Below are 22,055 nucleotides of genomic sequence, written 5' to 3'. Positions count from 1 at the left end.
AATAAAAATAAAAAAATCTCCCATGCAACACATTTCCTGCTTTAATGAGAAAAAGTGAACGGAGGGTGTGTTTTTTTCCTGGGAATCTATTCAGGCAGACTTGGGAAGCATTTAGCTGCACACCATCGCAGTATAATGTAATAATATATGAAGATAACACACAAGTGTGCATGCACACACACTCACAAATATTGGGATCATATAGCAAGACAACACTGTTTTGTTGAGTGTATATATGGAGACTAATTGCATTGTGAGCAGTGGTGATAAATCACTGGAGTCTTAATCAAAGCACTACAACAGAGAGAGTCATCAATCACTTACTTCTGCACAACACAACATCGGCCTGTAGCGTCTACTTGTCTTCTGGCTGGCAGCCCTGCTCCGTGCCTAACATGGGACACATTGCTGTGACACATTATCATTAGCACAATCAACACCACTTTGGTCGTCCTGACAGAAAGCCATCAAACGCCAAATGGATATGGAGATATATGGGGCCATAAAGCTGACAAACCCTGATTCCCATGTCAATGCATGCAAAGGGAAAAAGGTTTTCTGAAAAACCGGAGGGCTAGACGAGGAAAGACTGGAAAACATCAACAGCTCTTCTGAGGTTCTTCTTCTTCCCAGCAAGGTGTCACATTACTGATAGCCTGCTATGATCAAGTGTTTCAAGTAATGGTCTGTTTAACTGTGGACTCTTCCATCTCTGCATGGACACGCTAACTGTAGTTGGCTGGCTGTGATGGATGGCAGAGAGCTGGGTCACCTCAAAGGCACGGCAGTGACATTCACAGCGGCTCTGCTTTAGGTGGGGGAATGACAGATGGCATTTCAATGGAATCTATAAAAATATGTCAGCAATGGAAGATGTTTTGACTTCTGGTCCCCTGCTGCCCTCCTTTAGATACTGTTTCAAATCGGCAACACTTGATGCTTTAAAGACCTTCAAAATAATGCTGGAGGCAAAACCAACAAAAAATGACAGGGCTGGGCGATATGGCCAAAATCTTCCATCCTAGTGTGCATCATTTCATATCTTGATAATTATATATATAATGATATTGAATGTTTTCTGGTAATCCAATACATATAGAGTCTATATAAAATAACCATGTGGCAAAGCCGATTTTTTTATACTACATGCTAGCAAAACAGTGCACCTATGATTTGCTCCAGCTTTGCTTCCATATTCAAGGTTAAAACATAAAGTGTCCTCCAAATGATGGAAATATTGCTTTAATTCTGTTTGGCTGATGTTTTTTTGACAATGCTAAAGCAACAATATAGACAAATATATATGATAGACTTTCTTTATATCGTTTCGACAATGTACACGACTGCCCATTAAGTTGGAATCATTTTCTTTTCAGACACAATCCTCTGTTAGTTGTGGTTTCAGTTTCATTGTGATATGTTTGGAAGAGATTGATTAATAAAGTTTTGAAAAGATATACACTTTATCTGTCAAGAATAAATCACATTGTCACAATAATTTCATGAAAAGTGATTAAAAAAAATTACAACTTTACAGGTGGCCGTGTATATTGTCATATTGCCCAGCCCTAAAAGAGACAATTGCTTCAACCTGAAGATCCAGGCACAATCAAGTGCCCGTGAGCAATACCTCCACAGCAGCCATCCTCACTTATAATATAACTGATTTTAAGTGTCTCGTGGGTTTTTATCTTCCATCTTTTCTTGATGAAATTTCATAACATTTCCCTCCTGTTTAACATTAAAGCCTTGCTGAGGTTAAATGAAAGAGGACAAGATAGACAAATAGAGAGAGAGAGGAGGTCTGAGATGGCAGGCAGTCAGCTATGAAGGACATGGCCGCAGCAGTTATTTTTAGTTATCAGTTTTCGGAGGCTGTCATTCGGAACATCTCATTAAAAATCAGGAAAAAAAAAATCTTGCTCCATCAAACCAAATCACAGAAACTGAGAAAAAAAAGCTTGACGTCTTGCCGTGCATTCTCTCTCTCTCTCTCTGTCTCACATACACACACACACACACATGCAATAACCTATAATACTATCAAAGACTTTTTGAGAGTCCTTGGTGACCTCTGCAAAAGGTACCTACTGCATTCCTTACAATATCAGAGGGGTTGCAGATAGATGGATTCATTTTTTTCATGTGCCCACAGGCATGTCTCTTAAAATGCATAGAAGCCCATCCAAGGTTTATTAATCATTCTATAATGAGAGATTAAACACCAAGATTCATTAGCACAATGTGGATACAGTAAATCAGAGACTTGAGGGAGATGCCCTCACTAGTAAAGTCGTTAAACTTAATGACAGGACCTCAATTTCATGTCTTATTCAAGTGCCCCGTGCAGCAATTCACAATGAAAGCAACTCAAAGCAATAAATCTGTGACATGCATTAGTTAATTTTTTATGTTTGACACAGATGTTTTGTTTCGGATGTTTTGTTTAAGGAAGGTGACACAATCATAACATCAGGAGAAGTGCTGCAAATAAATTGGAAGGTTGAATTTTCGACCTAGTTTGCATCCAAGTAAATTTGATACATTTTATTAAACTCAAATAGGCCATTTCTCTCTTCCTGACCCTCCTTGACTGTTAACTGTTTTTTATAGATAACTCTTAAAGTTATAGCAGTAAACTATAGAGCAGAGCAATTATAACATAATTACTAGTAGAGTCAATTAACTCTCTTTTCCATTATTGAACCCACTGCTCCAATGTCCTACATTCCTACACAACCATCTTGCATCAGAAAGTGCCAACATTTGGACAACTGTGTATGAATACACTAGAAATACAGTTAGTTACAGAAATCCAGAAATAAAGGGTAAATGCTGCCGCCTGTTGGATCTGTGGCGAATTTACCATCTCTGTAGTTGACCGTTGGTGATGCTGCCTTCATGATAATCGGAATTATTGAAATTCAACTAAACCTCTACATGTTATGCTAAATTAGCCTATTTAACTTATATCCTATCCAGGGTATGGCTGCACGACACAGTAGGTCTTGATCTTAAATTGAAAGTTAATCAGATTCTTCCTTTGTGGTAGGGACAATTTTTATGTTATTTTCTAAGAGGCTTTCTATTTACTACGATTACCTTCGGCATGTGAAGGCATATAAGTAGACAAACATGGCGGACGCGGATGAGCCGTAAGTAGCTGCCGAAGAAACAAGCAAGAAACACAGTCATTAACTGCCCGAAAGATGCTTTCAAATCTCATTAACCTACGAGAGCACAGCATGAATGAACCTTCTTTTATTCTCTCTTTTTAGGGAGAAGAAAAGAAGGAGAGTAGTGGAGCTGACTGAGAAGTTAGTGATGAATTGGTAGAACTGGCGGAAGGTTTGAGGTTACCAGACAGGAGGAAGGTTAACGTTAGCTAACGTTAGCTGGAGAAGCTAAGCTGATAGTGCTTGTAAAGAGAGTACATTGACTCTAGTCTAAGGACGAAAATACTGACTAGTTGTTCGTGAGTCGCTAACACGTCAATACAGTAGAACATTGATGGTATCTTTCACCTCTATGCAAAGTTAGAGGTCTTTACCCTTTTACTGTTGACATGCTAGCTATTCACCTAGCCTCACAGTTAGCTTAAAGTGCCATAGGGTCAGAAACGCCCACATGTCAAAATAGGAAGTCTTACTGTATTTTCATGGAGTAGTTAAACTACCAAACGTTACACATGTTAGAGTAGATGCTGACATAGGACAGACAGAAAAACACAAGTGCATTTTAATGATGTAGTCCCATATAGTCTCTTGAACCTGTTAAATTATTGCATGATCTGCTGTGAACTGGCAGTTATTCACAGTATGACTTTAGGTCTTGTTTTTGGTTGCATGTTTTCAGTAGACTTAATTTTTGTGTAATATCAAACCATACAATGATATGCATGCCATCTACCATTAAGTACTGAGGAGGATACATCCTAAATGTACATGTTGTCTCCAGGATGGTGGTTGATGGAGGCAGTGGACGTGCCTGTGAGTGGGATGGGCGGTGGAATCATGTCAAAAAGTTTCTGGAAAGGTCGGGCCCCTTCACGCATCCTGACTTTGAACCCAGCACAGAGGTAAATTACAGGGACATTGATATTTGTCATTTGTTCTGTCCTTTGTCACCTTGTAGTGTTTTAATATATAATGTCTGTACCACCTCTCACCACAGTCGTTGCAGTTTATGTTAGAAACCTGCAAAATCCTGGTGATTGGTGCTGGTGGTTTGGGATGTGAGCTGCTGAAAGACCTGGTATGATCACTATAATTACATTTTAAAATATTAAGAATGTATAACATGTGCCTTGATAAATGGCGAACACTTTGTTGTTTGTTTTTGTTCATGCTATGGCTCAGGCACTATCAGGCTTTCGCAACATTCATGTTGTGGACATGGACACCATTGATGTGTCAAACCTGAATCGACAGTTCCTCTTCAGGTCAGTGTAATTATATCTATTTCGGACTAGTATCATTGTAAATAATGCAATGTAAATTATGAAATGCAGTACAAATAATGTTTAAAGTACTAACAAATGTTCTTTTAATGTGTGTAATGTAACTAGGCCAAACGATGTTGGTCGACCCAAGGCAGATGTTGCCGCTGATTTCATCAACAACCGCATACCTGGATGCTGTGTAGTACCGTATCCTTTGCTGTTTAAAATGCCTAAATCATGATAGTCCATGTGATTAAAGTATGTAAAATGTTGCCAGAAGCTAATCTCAATGTCAGAAATCATGAGAATGTAGAATAGACACATACTTAATTCTAAGGTTGTGAAGGCAAGTGAACATTTTGTTCAAACATACATTTCTCCTAAATTCTTCCTGCAGACATTTTAATAAAATTCAAGACTTAGATGAAACATTCTACAGACGTAAGTATCATTAAGAGCCCGTATCACTGCAACTGATTTTACTTTTTTTATTATGAGACAATAATTAATACTTGTTTTTTCATCTAGAATTCCATATAATCGTCTGTGGACTAGACTCTATAGTGGCCAGAAGGTGGATGAATGGAATGCTGGTAAGATATCCCTCTTCACTACAATCTTTGGCACAGCCCTTTTTTATCTGTGCTTTGGCCAACTCTCTGAATTTAAGCTATGCAATGTAAAAAACATATTTTATGTAATCACAAGCAATCCCTCCCTGTGCAGCTGTCTTTGCTTGTGTATGAGGATGGTGCTTTGGACCCAAGTTCCATAATTCCTCTGATTGATGGTGGGACTGAAGGCTTTAAAGGCAATGCCAGAGTCATTCTCCCTGGCATGACTGCCTGCATCGACTGCACCCTTGAGTATTACCCTCCTCAGGTGAGATAGCTTTTTTCTTTTTTGTTCTTTTTCTTTTTTTGTGTATGTATGTATACAACTATGAGATGGTGATCTTTCAAAAATGGTTCCTGGTCAGTTTTTTGTAGCTAAAATTCACCTCTCTTTATAGATCAACTTCCCCATGTGTACAATAGCCTCCATGCCTCGTTTGCCAGAACATTGCATTGAGTATGTCCGGATGCTGCTGTGGCCCAAAGAGAAACCCTTTGGAGGTATGAATCACATAGCAGTCATACTTTCTATTGAATGTCCTTAGTAATGCTTAGATTCATCATTAAGATGCTCAATAAACCTGCCCACAAGACTTACAAGACCGTTAAAAATAAGTTCTTGTTTGTGTGTGTTTCTTTGTGGATTAGAGGGTGTGGTCCTGGATGGTGATGACCCAGAGCACATCCAGTGGGTGTACCAGAGATCCCTGGAGAGGGCAGCAGAATTCAACATAACAGGAGTCACATACAGACTTACCCAGGGTGAGCACACATAGCACATCTGTCTGTCAACACAAGAACACTACTACTTTTCTCCTGCTCCGCCGGGAGACGAGCCAAAGTATATATAGCACAGCACCGTGTCTCTAAAACACTATTTCTTTTTGTGCAAGAAAAATTGTAAAACATTGCAACAAATGTGTTATTGATGTTCACTCTGATCATTAGATGTATGTGCATATTTTTTATTTCTTTTTATTTTGCAGGTGTTGTCAAGAGGATAATCCCAGCTGTAGCGTCCACAAATGCTGTCATAGCTGGTAAGTAGCAAGACTAAATAAATGTGAAGGTGTGTTAGTAGAGACATGTGGACCTGATGAAAGATTGTATGACCTGCCATAAAAGAGTTAATCATTTCCAAACAGTGCTGAGTGTGTTGACTTTCTGTAAACAGAACTGACTACCCGGACATAACTGTTTTTTTTCTCTGTTATTTTTACCCAGCTGCTTGTGCAACCGAAGTTTTCAAAATAGCATCAAGGTGAGTTTTCAGGTTCCGCTTGCACAAATATGCAAAGCGAGGATCTGTAAATACCACACATGCCTGTCATTGTTTCTCATAATATCACCTTTTGTATCTGCAGTGCCTATATACCTCTCAATAACTACATGCTCTTCAATGACGTTGATGGCCTATACACCTACACTTTTGAAGCAGAACGGAAGGTTTGTCCCTGAAGTTCATCTGCCAGCTCCTGTTTGCTGCAGTGATAAAGGTGCCTTTTTGTAAAAAACATGTTTATGTTCACTTGTGATGCAGGAAACCTGTTCAGCTTGCAGCCAAATACCTCTGGAACTGCAGTTTTCTCCATCTTCCAAACTCCAGGAGTTGTTGGACTACCTGACTGAGAGTGCCTCCCTGTAGGTTTAGCTGCCTATCATGATTTATTAATAATTACTGCACTATTCCACCCTACTTAACTTCTGCTTGTGGTTATATGTGCTTGTTGTGATTTTTATTACCATTACACATTGTCCAATTATATATAATGCATTTTTTCAGACAAATGAAATCACCTGCTATAACTGCAACAGTGGAAGGGAAGAACAAAACATTATATTTACAGGTAATAAAACTGTTTCGTGTTCTATTACATGAGTCCTGATGAATTCAAGAAATCCTGCAAGTTTTGGTTTGAGCTGACTTTCAGTTCGTATTTTATTTTATTTCACAGTCTGTTGCTTCAATCGAGCAGAGGACGCGGCCAAATCTATCCAAAACCCTGAAAGGTGAGGAGCTTAATTTATTTACTGAATATGTTTCCTGTCAGTAGCAATGCCTACACACTGTGAATATGCTGACTCATTTATGTAATTAACTCATTTTTCCAGAGCTGGGACTGACTGACGGACAAGAGTTGGCTGTAGCTGATGCCACCACACCCCAGACCATGTTGTTCAGACTCTGCTTTACCTCATAGGTTGAACTCAAGCACTCCTACAACCAGTTGACGTCATTCTTGTTTCTGGGCCAAAAAGTGGAATATTTGAAAGGGCCTAAAAGCTAGAACAGTTTACAGTGCATTCAGTCACAGCGTATATGAGTGTTGCTGATTTCATTGTTTTAATGTACTTATTGACTTAAGTTAATGTTTTGCACTGAAAAGCCAAAATCATTGTTCATACCTTATCATCTTTTGGTGATATATTGTCTGCAAATGTTGAGAATTTCTGCATTAATGGGTTATCTGCACTACAACCTATAGAGTGCAAACAGAGACAAAAAATGGGTTCCTTTGGTAAATATTATTCTGTACATGTTCGGGTTTTGAATATTTATTTATTCCAACAGTATTTTAGTTGCAATAACCATTAAGGTGGTAAGTGACAGTCACTTATAATGATGTATGAACTGGAATAAAATGGTTTTCTTAGAAAGTTTCTATTTTCATTATGTAACTGGTCCTACACCAGTAGGCTGGTCCCTAAACGCTCTCTACAAAAGGGGCAGAGCTGACTCTTTCTTAAGGAAGCTCAGATCTCTGCACATCTGTAGTAAGATGCTGCAGATGTTTTATCAGTCTGTGGTGGCAAGTGTTTTATGCTGCAGTCTGCTTGGGAGGCAAGAGCTAACAGCCTAACTGAATTTCGCCTCTGGGATAAATAAAGTAATTTTGAATTATCATTTTTTGAAGTTTAGTTCATAGAATTGAGAGACCTTATGAAGGCTTTGTTTTCATGTATCAAGATAGACTGGGCATTTACTTTTGCCTGTCTAAAAAAAGGTTCAAACATAAATATAAAGAGCTAATAAAGTCTTGCAATGATATAGAAATCCTTAATCCTTTAATTAGAAAGTTAAGTATTTTAACAATTGAAAATGCATGTTTGTGGATTTTGGATGATTATGTTCTGCAGACTAGACATTCAGATTTTTTTGTTGTCTCTATTGAACATTGTGTACAGACAGACATTCAGCAGGTTTTACAATAAGATTCTACTGTGTAAAAGCAGATTATCATATAAAATATGGAAAAGTAAATACATTAAACATGAATAATAAGGTACTTAAACATAAACAATACCATAAATAAATAAAAATCAGTAACAATCAGGTGATAGGACTTGAATGAATCGTGCCTTACAAATGTGGAATATACAAGTACAACATTTCTGACAGTTTATTATTGCACTCACATTTATGGTTAATATCGTACGGCGTTATTGTTATATAATGTACAGTTCTTAATTTGAACGGAGATGATACAGCTCCAAGGAAATTTCCATAATCATAATCCAGAGGATTTTCTTTTGTCTTTATTGACAATTAAGGAACATTACAATCATGACGTGGGACAAAAAAAGGATTACAAGAAACAAATGTCATGAAACAAAGAACTAATCAGGAGAAATAGTAAAAAATAAAAAGAGGTACATACATTGGTCACGCAGAGAGTACGAAGTACATAAAGTCTGTGCATTCACCGATAATTATATAAAAAAATCATATAGTTATTAAGAGTATACATTCATCAGACTGTCATAATATTGACGAAATAGTTCATTTTTTTGTCTTTTACAATTCTGAGAGACTTAAGAAGATAGTTGAATTCAAGTAGAAACACCTTAAACTTTGGCTTAGCTTTGAGAAATCTGCGTTTGTGTATAAAGAACTTACAAGAGAGAATTAAGAAATTGGTTACAAATTCAACATATTTTCAACAATGAGTAAAATAACAAAGAACATCTTTTTTGGTGAATAATTCAGAGGGTTTCAGGCGGAGTCAGACCGGATCATGACGTCATGAAGCTACGTGGAACAGGAAGTGGAGAGCAGGCTAATGCTAGCAAGCTACAAGTTGAGAGCGACCAAAACAAACGATGACGGCCGAGCAAAGGAGCCGAAAAAAGCTTGGATTAAGCATGGGAATGCTTTCGCTTTGACAGCTGTGGCAAAGTTCGAGATACGGTATTAGACATACCTGTATTTCTATTGCGACTTTGAATGCCAACTGGTCAGTTTGCGAGCTGTAACTGTATCTGGGATTGATGTTCCTGTACACTAACGTTATGCTTTGGCTAACTTACAGCTTTGCTAACTAGCTAAGTGGAAGCTAGCTGTCAACAAAGCAGAGACGGATAAAGTGACGGTGCTTTGTGTAATTACGTTTATGTCAAATTCCCTTAAAGATCCGAGTAAAAATTTCTGAACTTGGTGATAGCTAGCTAGCTAACAGTCGAAATGAGTTGGTTCAACGCATCTCACCTGTCCACTTTCGCTAAACAAGCTTTAACAACGGCCCAGAAGTCAATCGACCGAGTTTTGGACATCAAAGAAGAGGACCAATGGGGTGACACAGTTGTAATGCCCTATGATGGTAAGTAGCCTAACATATGGTGGTAAAAGCTAATGTTGCCATATGGAAATTCCGGATTACTGCTACAACTGATGCAATTTCTTTTCTGCCAGATGTTACAATACCTGGAAAGCTGTCACTAAGCGGAGGGTGGGGAATGACGCAGTGGGAAGCACCCCCTGAAGAAAAGACCACCACTCCTCCTCCTTCCTCTGAGGCCATTACTACTCCTGTAACCCGTACAGTTGTGGATGAATCCGAAAACTTTTTCAGTGCCTTTCTGACCACCGGAGACATGCAAGGTGTCTCCAACACCCAGGTGGTGTCTGTACCCCCTACTAAGTCTCAAATGCGGCCTCAAGAGAAGAAGAAAAAGAAAAACAAAGAGGCTGTGGCACAATTAGAAGTGGAGACTCAAAGGTCATCACATGCTGATGACAGTGATGAGAGTCAGACAGCTGCTGAAAACCAGCTGGTTGAGCTTGAGTCCTCACCAACAGCACCTTATGCAGACACTATCCTCCTGCAGCCAGTTTCTCCTGCTGCTTCTTCCAGCGATCCTTCTTGTAGCCCTGACAGTAAAACGAGCAGTTTAAAAACAGATCTTGGCTCTCCAGTTTCTGCAGAATCAAAAACAGAGCAGTCACAGACTCCATCAGATCACCAAGTTGAGCAGGATACAATAGACTCACCTGAACCTGCTGCTGTCACTTCTGAACCTAAAAGCTCTACACCTTCTGATCCTTCGCCCTCCCCGCAGTCAAAGGAAGTACTCATCGAGCATAAAGACACAAAGGTGGAGGACCGTCAAAATGATACCCCCTCTCCTCCGGTCAGTGCTTTCTCCTCAGGAACCTCTACCACCAGTGACATTGAAGTGCTTGACCACGAGTCTGTGTTGAGTGAGAGCTCGGCAAGCTCCAGACAAGAAACGGGGGAGGGCAAGGCTGGCCTTCACCTGATGCAGGGCTCCTTCCAGCTTCTCACTGCCTCCACCTGTGGAGATTTCCCCCGTCTGGAAGATTATTCCAAACTCACAGAGAGCTGCGGCTCTTCCTCGGACGCGTTTGAGCGAATAGATTCCTTCAGTGTGCAGTCACTGGATAGCCGTAGCGTCAGTGAGGTTAACTCGGATGACGAGATCCCTGGCAGTCGGACATTAGCGTCTGTCACCGCAGGCCCTCCTCCTTTAACAGTGTCATCAGCTGTATGTCAGAAGCAGGAAGATGGAGCAGTGGAGAAGGTCGGAGAGGAGCAAGAGGAGGAGCAGGAGGACGAGGAGGAGGAAGAGGAAGAAGAGGGCTTTACTGATACAATGAGGGAGCAGTCGGTGGATGAGATGGAGGAGAGTGGACGCAGTGCAACACCTGTTAATAGTGAGCAGCCTGAAGAGTTGACAGAGCAGGAATCTGAGGCTAATATCACACTGTCGGACCCTGCCTCCATAGCGGAAGAACGGATCACTCCACCAATCACTGAAGAGATGAAAAGTGTCTCAACAGTTCAGATTTTGGAGCTTCAAAAGGTAGCCTTTACTTTTGTATTCCTAATTAGCTGGCAGCTGCTAGCTTATGTACATATGTTTATGTATGGTTACAAAGTCTGTATAATTGCATGGATGGATGTTTAATACACTGGATTTTATTGTTCAACTTCAAAAACACCTCCCCTCCAGTATGTACTGCATAACTTTGCCACATTACTTAATAATTAGATATTAGGGATACTATTTTGGAGATTAGTGGTGTATATAGTACATGCAAAATTCTTAAACTGCCCTGAAAGTAATATATATGTTTGTAATATATAAGTAGTTCATATAAAAATAACTTTAACTCTGCAGTAATCATAAAACGCAGCTTATGGCTGCCGAAGCTCAAAATATTGTTGCCATTTATATTGCCTCATGTATTGTGCAAATAAGATGCGATGCAGTTGTACGTCAGCTGAAAAATGAATTCTTGGTCATTTGAATAAATTTGTTTTTGATGTTGAAGGGTTATTTGAAGTTTTCAATATAATAATTTGCGATTGTCTCTAAAAACTGACTGGCACGCAAGTAAACATACCAACACATGTACAGTGTTGTGATTGGCAACAGCAACATTTAAGTGTCACTAATACAACAAATACTAAAAAAAAAAATATTTCTGTGTCCACGTTTTGCTGTTCACTGTCTCTATATTTTATGAAAGGCTTAGAATTGGCAACTAGGCAACCATACTATCGAGCCCATTTAAAAAGTAACAACAAATGTGTTTTAACCATGCAAAATAGAATAGAATTTACATATCATCTTATGAAATCTTCTGATTGTGTTGTCCAAAGCAAGACTTTGACTGATCCAAATTTTGCCATGGTGGTTAATGACCATTGAATACTGGTCTATTTTAAAATATCTGCCTATATATTGTCCAAATTTTTGTTCAAAAACATTTGGTCAAATGTCAGCATTTCTCCCATATGTTCCAGAATAATGGTCAACTGATATGGATTTCAATGGCTGATGCGGATGTTTTAAAGAGCATGGTGACCAATGGCTGATATGTAATTACGATGTCATGTTACAGATACACACGATACACAAATTGCTGAACTGCGTTGTCTCTGTTTGCGTCAGTAGATGTGTACTCTGTCTGTAGGGCTCTTATTATAAATAAAAAAATTACCAACTAAATAAATATCCACACATAATCAAAATACGAAACTTGTAAAAAACAAATGAAAGAAGCTCATGAATGAAAAATAATTTATCAGCAGAATTAGCAAAATTTGTAAACAAAAATAAAATGCAAATTAACAGTTTTCTTTTCCTGATGTTGTTTCAGTGAGATACAATAATAAGTAAATAATCAGCCTCATGTGCGCGGGTATGCACAATGCTGATTATCTCAATCAGTCTAACACTATTTTAGAATTTGTTATGCAAGCGTAAAACTCTCACAGTAAATTTAGGCAATACCACACTACTTTCCGAATCAGCATGTTTGTTTAATTTTAGGCTTTTCAGTATAAATAATCATGTCAACACAATAAAATATTTTGAACATGCTGCAGGTCATCGATGAGCTGTCTGGTCGCCTTGAGAAGAGAGAGTCTCAGCTGCTGGCAGTCAGCAAAGACAAGGCCGGGCTGGAGGAGCAGTGTGACAATCTCAAAGAGTGAGTATATGACACAGACACACACACACACACACCTAGTGCACAAGGGCTCTGTTAAATATCTTGATAAGGAAGCTGTTTTGATTAATGTTCTCGTTGATATCCAGGTCAGACAAAGTAACGTAGTACCACTGTATTATGTTTATGTATTATGTTTCTATGAAACTAACAAATGCAACAAATTTGTTAAACTCTACAATAACGTATTTCACAGTCTTTATTTATATAAATGTATGTCATTATTGTAACTATACTATAGAAATACTGCTGTAATTTTTTAAGTGATGTTTTTTTTATTGAGTCACTCAGATTCTTAACTGCTTAAAATAATCTAATGTGTGCAGAGTTTTAAAAGCCATTTTGGCTTTGAGGCTAAATGTATTTTTAACAATGAGCTCTTACACTAATGAGTCTGTTCATCCTTCAGTGAAGTGATAAGCCTGAAGGAGGAGAGCTCCACTGTTCAGTCCCTAAAGGATGAGTTCACCCAGCGCATAGCGGATGCAGAGAGGAAGGCTCAGCTGGCCTGCAAAGAAAGAGACATAGCCAAGAAGGTAATTCCCGCATTAGTGATCTGAGGCTCTACTTGTCCTTTAAAAGACCTACAAAGCCCTGACTGTATATTATCTTAACAATTAACCCATATTTATATACTTTGATGTTAAAATCCAACATATCCTAAGTGTCAAAGATGATATTATTGTATGCTACAGGAAATAAAGGGCTTGCGAGAAGAGCTTTCTACAAGATTGAACTCAAGTGATACAATGGAGATCATCAAAGAGAAGGAAGAGCAGATCAAAGGCCTGCTGGAAGAAGGTAATACTTCTACAATTTGTGTAGACTATACTTCTTTATATCCAACTTACCAAAAGTTGCTCAAGTAGTGGGACATAGTCAGTATTGTATCAGTATGTGTTTAACTTTACCTACCTTGGTTGAAGGGTTGTTTATTTCTGACACTTTTAGGTGAAAAGTTGTCTAAGCAGCAGCTGCAGCACAGTAACATCATCAAGAAACTGCGAGTGAAGGAGAAGGAGAGCGACACAAGGATCGCCAAGCAGCAGAGGAAAATCAAGGAGCAGGAGGAGGAGCTCAGGCAACTGCAGCAGGTGTGATGTCAGTGGAAAGAGCCATTGTTGATTCAGTTTTAAGATTTTTGTTTAGCATTTTTGGTGTTTTGAGCACCACAAGCCAAGTGCCATATGGCTCCATTATATTGGAGAGATATGGCCTATATCTGTTACACTCACCAAAGCAATCTAGTTTAAATAGCACTACAGGTAAAAGGGAAAATATGTATTTTTGACTTGGATGGTAGGACTGTACCTTTTAAGCACTCTGAGGTTGGGCGATCTGGGCATTTGTCAATTGTCCCTCAGTTATATTTCATGAACTTATAGTGATAGGTATTGTTAGCTTAAATAACTAAAATTATTTATCTATAATAAATACATCTAGTTATCCAATTAAATCTATTATTTTGTACAATCATGGCCTCAATTCTGTGCATGTTTTATGTCTTTAGGTTTTGGATGGGAAGGAGGAGGTGGAGAAACAGCACAGGGAGAACATCAAAAAGCTGAATGCTGTGGTGGAGCGGCAGGAGAAGGAGCTGAGCAGGCTGCAGATGGATGCTGAGGAGCTGCAGGAGAAGAACCGGAGCCTTCAGGCTGCTCTGGACAACTCTTACAAGTAAACACTGACACCCCCTGCTCATACTGGATGAGAGTTATTAGCCCCTTTCATGCCGGGACATTTACGGCTCTCTAACGTCTCGCATCCATGAATACTATAAAATTTTTCACCTCCAGAGGTAGTCACAGAGGTGGAAAATTGGTGGGACTGTCGGAAGCGGGACCAGTATGAACGGGCCATCGGGGCAAAGCGAGATATTTGACGTTGCGCGTGATGTCTAAAACCTTCCATCGTTCAGCAACGTCCCAGCCGCGGCTCTCCACTCCGCTGCACAAGCATTCCATAGCATTTCTATTTTCTCCATTAGCTGCTGCTAAACCTCGTAAATCTCAACAGAGCAGATCGCACCAGACAGGAAGTCCGACTCAGAATCAACGTAATACACTTTGCTAACTGTGCACAGTGCCTGCTTATTATAAACAAACCGACATGCTAACTGTATAAGTCGTGTCCGCCGCTGATAGTAAACAAAGCGGCATCGCTAACTGTGCACGGTGTCCGGTGCTTGTCGTAAACAAACGGAGGTCGCTAAGTGAACACATGCTGCTGCAGCACATACACACTGTACTGCTACAGAGCTAACTGTGTTGCCCATTAGCACTGTGCTGCTGCTCAGCACTGCTGCTGCTCTGACTATCATCTCCTCCCACTATCCTCCCACCTCGTTCCGAGACGCCAGACTGCACTAAGAAAGGGCACGAATATCACACCTTCGCGGGATCACTATGAACGCCCTAAGGCGAAAGGCCGACACAGATCTTTCTGGCACTATAGCGGGACATTTGCGGGACCGCACTATGAAAGGGGCTATTGTTAATATAAGCTCAGAAACCAGCTGTTGTATTGTACGTTACATTTCATTAAGTTATTTCATGGCTGGGTTGATAAGAGTATACAGCACAGACTAAGATTTTGGAAAGTGACACATTTATCGTGTGGTACGTTAATTTATTGGATCTGAAATGATGCAGTGAAACTGAGGTTAAATTGTTGCATTTCACCTTTAATTTGAGGGTGTTTGCATTGAACAGTATGGAAATTGTAAACATTTTTATACACAATCCTTCAGTTTTAGAGGTACATAAAGTAATCATACAAATTCATATGTATTAAAACAATAACCACCCATCGCCATTGTTTTTTTTTTAAGATCAGAGTACTAAAGTCTAGAGCTGAACAACAACCACAGTTCCTTAATAGACACAGCACTGTTATTGCATTGTGAGGTTAATGGTCTACTTCTACATCTCTGTTGTCAGGGAGCTGGCTGAACTTCACAAGGCACACGTCAGCAGAACCAGTGAGGCAGAAGAAGCAGCCCTTAGCAGGGAAACACAAGCCAAGGAGCAGCTGAGCTTGGCTTTGGAGAAGGCCCAGGAGGAGGCCAGGATACAACAGGAAGCTCTTGCCAATCAGGTAACACAAGCTCTTGCTGTCATTTGTAAAGTAAAGCATTAAATTCCCTTCATACCTACTGTGTTGCTGTCAGCCAATCAATCCCAACCAATCCCAGCACGCCCTAATGTAAAGTATACACTACAGTAGGCTTTGGTTTAGACTTAATAAACCTCAATCCTCAAATAGGGGTCAGTTATGCTGCTATTATTCACAACTGATGTTGATCTTCATGGTCCAGAAAGGGTGCTGCCCATTTCAAACAATGACCTGTTATGATAGATAGATAGAGATAGATTGATAGATAGATACTTTATTTATCCCGAGGTAAAATTCAAGATTACTCGCTCACACAGGCACACATAGTTGACCTGTGTGTGATTGTTTCACTTTACCCAGATTTTGATCACCTGTACCTGATAACAGTCCATAGATAGATAGATTGCCTATTGCCGATTGTCAATTCCAACCTTATGTCCAAATTTGGTAACTTCTGGCTCCAAAAAAAAAGATTCTGAAAGCCAAAAGGTTAAACTTGAGGTTTCAAAACCTTAATCCACAAACCAATGGCTGACATCACAGTGCCTACTTACCCTTCTTATTTACAGTCTGTTTTATTAATAAAAACATGATCTGTGGGATACAACCAGGGCTGGACGATGTAGTGATGTTCTTGATAATTTTGCTGGAGGTGCTGCTAAAGCCAGATAGAGAATGTCCTGTTAAACTTAAACTGGCCTGACTTGCTTTCATTTATGTATAAAACCAACCAATATGTGTGCATAAACCCATAAGAGTCAGTGCTATATCGACATGAACCTCTGACTATTTCTATCAACTCTCTTAATGTTGTGTACAGGTGGCTGACCTGAGACTGGCTCTGCAGAGGGCTGAGCAACAGCAAGGGAGGAAAGAAGATTATCTGCGGGAGGACATCAGTGAGCTGCAGCAGGTAACATAATATGCTGGTTTGAAGGTGTCATACAAAGATGCACAAATAACCAGAATTTTGATTGGGACATAATTTGTTAAATGTGCACCATTGCTGTCTTTTTATCTTCCACAGAGGCTTCAGGAGGCAGAAACCAGGAACCAGGAACTCAGTCAGAGTGTTACCTCTGCAACACGGCCTCTACTGCGGCAGATTGAGAATTTACAGGCCTCACTGGGTGGACAGACTGCATCCTGGGAAAAACTGGAAAAGAACATTTCTGATAGGCTGGGTAAGAGGAAGGAGTTTAACTATGTGTGTATAACGAAAAACCAAAATACAGTATTATATATAGTGAGCTCAAAGCTTGACATCTTTTTGTGCTCCTTTCCTTTTCAACAGCGGATGCTCAGGCACAGCTGGCTGTTGCTGTAGAGAAGGAACGATCAGCGACTGAAGAGCTTCTGTCTATTAAGACCCAGCTGGCCTCTTTGGAGTCCCAGAATTCCATGTTTCGCCAGGAGAAGGCCCGCCTCCTGGCGCAGCTGGATGCCGAGAAGTGCAAGAGAGAGAAACTGGAGGATGAGAGCAGCAGGTAACAAATCAATGAACATAAAATTCAAGCCAATAAGGTTGAACGGTAAAGTACATCCAGCCATCAACCAGTCATGGCCACTTGTACTCTTGTCCTAATGCATTTCCTTATGCCCAGCTGATGCATGGTTCACTTAGAATGTTAACTGTGACACGCCTTTCAAGTTCTATAAGGGATAGTTCTGATTTTTTTGAAGAGATGTTGTATGAGGTCAATGTTCTGCTGTGGAAAGGCAGCCGCAGCAAAAAAAGGCCCACCAAGAGTTTTATGCTATATTTAGAATATACCTTTACCTTCACATCAGACGGCCTTTTCCAACAGGGGACTGAAGCCATTATCTATGCTCTCCTTAAAGCCACCAGACTTGATTGACAAAAACAGTAATTTAATCAAGTAGAACACGGGTCTACCACTGCCTCCATCTGTACGTTTTTTGTGTTATTGTGTGACTTTGTTGTTTTAAAGAATTATTTCAGATTCACCATAGTCACATTGTAACACAAACAAAATAAGCGATAAAGGCAGTGGTCAACCAGCAACTCCAGTGTTCTTCAAGATAAAATGACTGTTTTTGTCAATCAAGTCTGGAAGCTTTGAATAGAGTATATATGGATATAATGGCTTCAGTTCCCTGTCAGAGATGGCTGTCAGGCTGCAAGGTAAAGCATTTTTTCCTATAAGGAGCTACTACTAAATTATGTCCTTACCACTAGAATATCAGGAGAGTGTGATGCAGGACAAAAGGAAGGATCAAACACATAAGTGTTCTATAGCTGACTCAAATTGGTTTTGTTTGTGTCATTGTTCCCAGAAACACCATGCGTTTTATACTACATTCATTCATTACGTCCTCTTGGTTAGATTTTCACTCTAATTATCTAACTTTTGTTTGATTATTATACAGATACATGTGTATATGTTTGAAAACTACTGGCATAGTTTTTGGAGGAGGATAAAACTTGTGAAAGTGTTGAATGAATGCCGTCACTTCTCTCCTTGTAATGCTAATGCTTCCTACAGTGTTATTGTTTGACTACTAACCCATTTGTGAGTCAGTCAGTGTGAGAAGCAGAGGCCAGGGGGATCCCCCACCCCCCACCCCTGAAAGAAGCACTCATGCATGTGCACATGGCCTTTGTGGTTATCTTTTGTGAGAAGTGTAACTGCTGTCACTGGGCCAGTGGCGCAATGGATAACGCGTCTGACTACGGATCAGAAGATTCTAGGTTCGACTCCTGGCTGGCTCGGAACTTTTTAGCCCATACTAATAGGTGTAAATTATGTATGGTGCATTGGACAGGCATTTTGTGACACGAATTAAGAAAATATATGTTGATACGATAACAAAATGCCTCTATAGTCCATTACCTGCCCGGCTGTGAGACAGACTGCAAATATGACTATTTAAGCTCATTTCATATACAGTTCATGGCTGCTTTATGTAACTCCTTAACTGGATAAATAAATAGGGGACTGTCATTAGATTTGACACCATTGTTATTTCACTGTTTTTGAGTGTTTGATACTGATAGTTTGTAGTGACTTCTTGCTTGTTATCTCAATTCAGGGAGCATGTGGATTTGGAAAATCTGCGAGGAGAACACATACGCTTGCTAGAAGATGCCAAGAAAGAAAAGGTACTATTAATGCTCTTCACAGTTGTTGTTTTGATCCATGAAACAGCTTCCTCGTGCATAATTTTGCTTCTTCCTTCAGCTGCTGCTGGCCAATCAGTTAGAGATGGAGAAGATGAAGGTGGAGCAAGAGAAGAAGAAATGCTATTTAGCACAAGAGGCACTCAAGGAAAAGGTTCCAGAAAATGTTCACATTATTAATCTTTAGTCTGTTTCATCTTATCAAAATTTGTCAGTTTAAACAGCGAGATGTTTTAACTCTGTTCTCTAATTACTATCAGGAGCGGAAGGCCATGACCTACTCTGTAGGAGAGGCCCCAGCCTCCTCCACACCCTCCCTGTCCCGCTCCAGCTCCATCAGTGGGGTAGACAATGCTGGTCTACACACCTCTATTCTTTCCCAGGTACACACAGGGAAAAATGTTAAAATCCAGAATTTTAGATTTAGTTTGTACATTCTTGACCAGCCCTGTGCTGTGTTTTATTTTTTCACAGGATGACTGTTTAGAACACTCTCTGGGTACCATGACCATGTCGATGTCGATGAGTGGGACCAACCTGTACGAGGCTGCCCGTCTGTCTGGAGGCTCCAGCATCATGGAGAACCTGCAGTCTCAGCTCAAACTCCGAGAAGGAGAGATCGCACAACTGCAGGTAGCAATTCAGAACCAACCCACATAAAGCTACTTAAGACTTTATTTATTAGTTTGATGTTTCTGCTATATGTCAGCACCACCTGTCTGCAGACAGAAGGTTGTCCAAATCTACAATGTTTTCTTACTATTAAATAAAAGGTATTTAAATGTGGAAAAATACACATATACAAATCAACAGCAAAAGGGCACACGGAGAGTGCAGACCTATCTCACAGTTTTAATGTTCCTAGTTGTGGAAGCGTTCACATGAATTTTAAATTCCTAGTCGGAGCTCTTTATCAGATGATTCTGACACCACATAAAAGCGGCACAAATGCCCTATCTCGCAATGTCAACAAAAGTAAAAAATAATTTCTGTATCCGCCCCATGATCCACTCCAATTTCATTGGGTTCTTCCTTGGTCTATGCTACATTCTTCCACCAAGTTTCATGAAAATCAGGCCACTAGTTTTTTTCCATAACCCTGTTGACAATCTGGCAAACTGGGCTGAAAACATGACCTCCTTGGCGAATGTAATGAGTCATGTCCTGCATTAATAAGCAGCTTTTTACCCAGCTATTTTTATTACGGTCTTTCTTTTCTCCTGCTATTGCAGCTGGAGATCTCCAGTCTAGAGAGGAGTCGTTCTGTGATGGCGGAAGAACTGGTCCGACTTACTAATCAAAATGATGAGATGGAGGAGATGGTGAAGGAGATTCCCAAGTTGAAAGTTCAACTCAAGGTAAGTCTCATATAAGCAAAGAGCAGATACTCTAATGCTGAATGTGCAGAGTTTCTTCTAATTAGTGTGGCTGTGCATTGCAGGATCTGGAGCAGAGGCACAACACCATCCTGCAGATGTACGGAGAAAAGGCTGAAGAGGCAGAGGAGCTGAGACTGGACCTTGAAGATGTGAAGAACATGTACAAAACTCAGATTGATGAACTGCTGCAGAACCAGAAATAATTTACTGGACTTTTGGTGCTTCTGGGACACTCGCAAACAAATCAGTTGACCATCTTAGCCACATATGCATTCACAGAAACAGATAGGGCAGAGAATTAAAATTTAATCACTGTGTCGAACTCTTTTTTTCTTTTCTTTATCTATTATTTTATTTTAATTAATTATCACATATTATGTATTTAAGTGGGTTGTTGGGGTAATGCATAACATACAATATATTACAGAATCAGTATGAAGGATAGCCACAGTTGGTGATTCTGATGTCCATTTGAAATATTTGGGGCTTAGCACAAACTTTGCTTTCTGCATACTTTTTCATGATTAAACCTTTTACATGGTATTGTATAGACAGTTTATAACTGTAGGAGATGGTCAAGGGTTTTTGCACTATCAAGTTTCATCCTTGTGTATTTCTTCATGCATTACCAGAATGGTTTAAGAAATATAAGAAGTTATTGTACAGAGAAATCTATGTATTGATCTTAAGTCCTTACAAATCACACATTGTGGTGTAGACCTGAGAGTAGTCTGTGATAGAAATCCTAAAGATTGGATTCTAAACTTTATAAATATGTAAATGAATAAACATTTATTTGGGTGGTGAGAAATACTGTGATTCTTAATTTGAATAGTTTTGATTCATACATAGTCACTAGTTTCCATTTAATTCATATAGTACATTGTGTCAATGTTTTATAAGTCTTTTAAATCTCCACACATTTTACACAAGAAGTGTATGACTGATATTTTTGTAATTTAAAATTCACATTTTATATGTGAATCATATACTTCATAACATTTTCACAATTGTGCTTATTGTAAAAGGAAACCGAACAATCATCCAAAGTTGTATACAATTATAAAAATGTTGATCAAGGGGTTGTAAAACATTTTATAATACCAGGGTTCCTATAGGTGCTCGAAATCTTTGAAAACATTTGAATTTTAATGTGGTTTGGAGCTTGGGTTTTGCACATGTCTTTAGAACTGCTTGAAATGTAGGTTATACGAAGACAAATCTACTTACAAACAGGTGACAGATTTTGAAGCATGAAAGTATTGTGTTTTATTCATTACCCTTCTGTAGAATCCGGTAGAAAAACACTGTTAGTTGTTTATAGCACAATATTATGTCATTTAATGAGAATAATTAGTTAAATATTGTTTACCATATGTATTTATATCAGTTAACTTCCAATTAAAGATAAAGTGCTTTCTAAATCGTCACCCTGTTAAAATAATTGCCTAACTCATTTTTTCAAGTTTTGCAGGAAACACAAAAAACTTCACCAAAAGTGTAACATATGGCATTTATTGAGCATGTCACTCAAAAAGGATGTAACAAAGGATGGCTATTGGCATAGTTATAACACTGTGTAAATTATGTAATTTAAGAGAATTAAATG

The 22,055-nt window shown here is 39.3% G+C and overlaps 2 protein-coding genes and 1 non-coding gene across 5 annotated transcripts; all 3 read left to right on the top strand.

Moving 5' to 3' along the window:
• Positions 1–3,120: 3,120 nt before the first annotated feature.
• uba3 (ubiquitin-like modifier activating enzyme 3) lies at positions 3,121–7,713 on the top strand. Of its 3 annotated transcripts, XM_059329182.1 has the most exons (18): positions 3,121–3,155; positions 3,279–3,317; positions 3,958–4,078; positions 4,174–4,254; positions 4,359–4,441; positions 4,568–4,648; positions 4,839–4,882; positions 4,970–5,034; positions 5,168–5,323; positions 5,454–5,556; positions 5,704–5,817; positions 6,042–6,095; positions 6,280–6,316; positions 6,420–6,501; positions 6,596–6,696; positions 6,839–6,902; positions 7,011–7,065; positions 7,168–7,713. In XM_059329182.1, the coding sequence occupies exons 1-18, from the start codon at positions 3,136–3,138 to the stop codon at positions 7,254–7,256; spliced, it is 1,389 nt and encodes a 462-aa protein (XP_059185165.1). In that variant the 5' UTR covers positions 3,121–3,135; the 3' UTR covers positions 7,257–7,713. The 3 variants fall into 3 exon arrangements, with proteins under 3 accessions (XP_059185165.1, XP_059185166.1, XP_059185164.1); XM_059329183.1 differs by lacking the exon at positions 3,279–3,317 and having other exon boundaries at positions 3,136–3,155; XM_059329181.1 differs by lacking the exon at positions 3,121–3,155 and having other exon boundaries at positions 3,250–3,317.
• Positions 7,714–9,111: 1,398 nt separating this feature from the next.
• tmf1 (TATA element modulatory factor 1) lies at positions 9,112–21,249 on the top strand. The gene is made up of 17 exons (XM_059329930.1): positions 9,112–9,653; positions 9,746–11,157; positions 12,690–12,793; positions 13,221–13,347; positions 13,507–13,612; positions 13,763–13,905; positions 14,322–14,488; positions 15,751–15,907; positions 16,746–16,838; positions 16,953–17,109; positions 17,220–17,412; positions 18,980–19,049; positions 19,129–19,221; positions 19,328–19,450; positions 19,542–19,700; positions 20,300–20,425; positions 20,509–21,249. Exons 1-17 carry the CDS (start codon positions 9,518–9,520, stop codon positions 20,647–20,649), a joined length of 3,507 nt encoding a protein of 1,168 aa, XP_059185913.1. The 5' UTR covers positions 9,112–9,517; the 3' UTR covers positions 20,650–21,249.
• On the top strand, positions 18,587–18,659 carry trnar-acg (transfer RNA arginine (anticodon ACG)). Its single transcript has one exon. It is a non-coding gene; the product is annotated as a tRNA-Arg (tRNA).
• Positions 21,250–22,055: the final 806 nt, after the last annotated feature.

The sequence above is a fragment of the Centropristis striata genome, chromosome 3 (assembly GCF_030273125.1).
Source record: "Centropristis striata isolate RG_2023a ecotype Rhode Island chromosome 3, C.striata_1.0, whole genome shotgun sequence".
Lineage (NCBI taxonomy): Eukaryota > Metazoa > Chordata > Actinopteri > Perciformes > Serranidae > Centropristis > Centropristis striata.
This window is presented reverse-complemented; position numbering and strand designations above follow the sequence as displayed.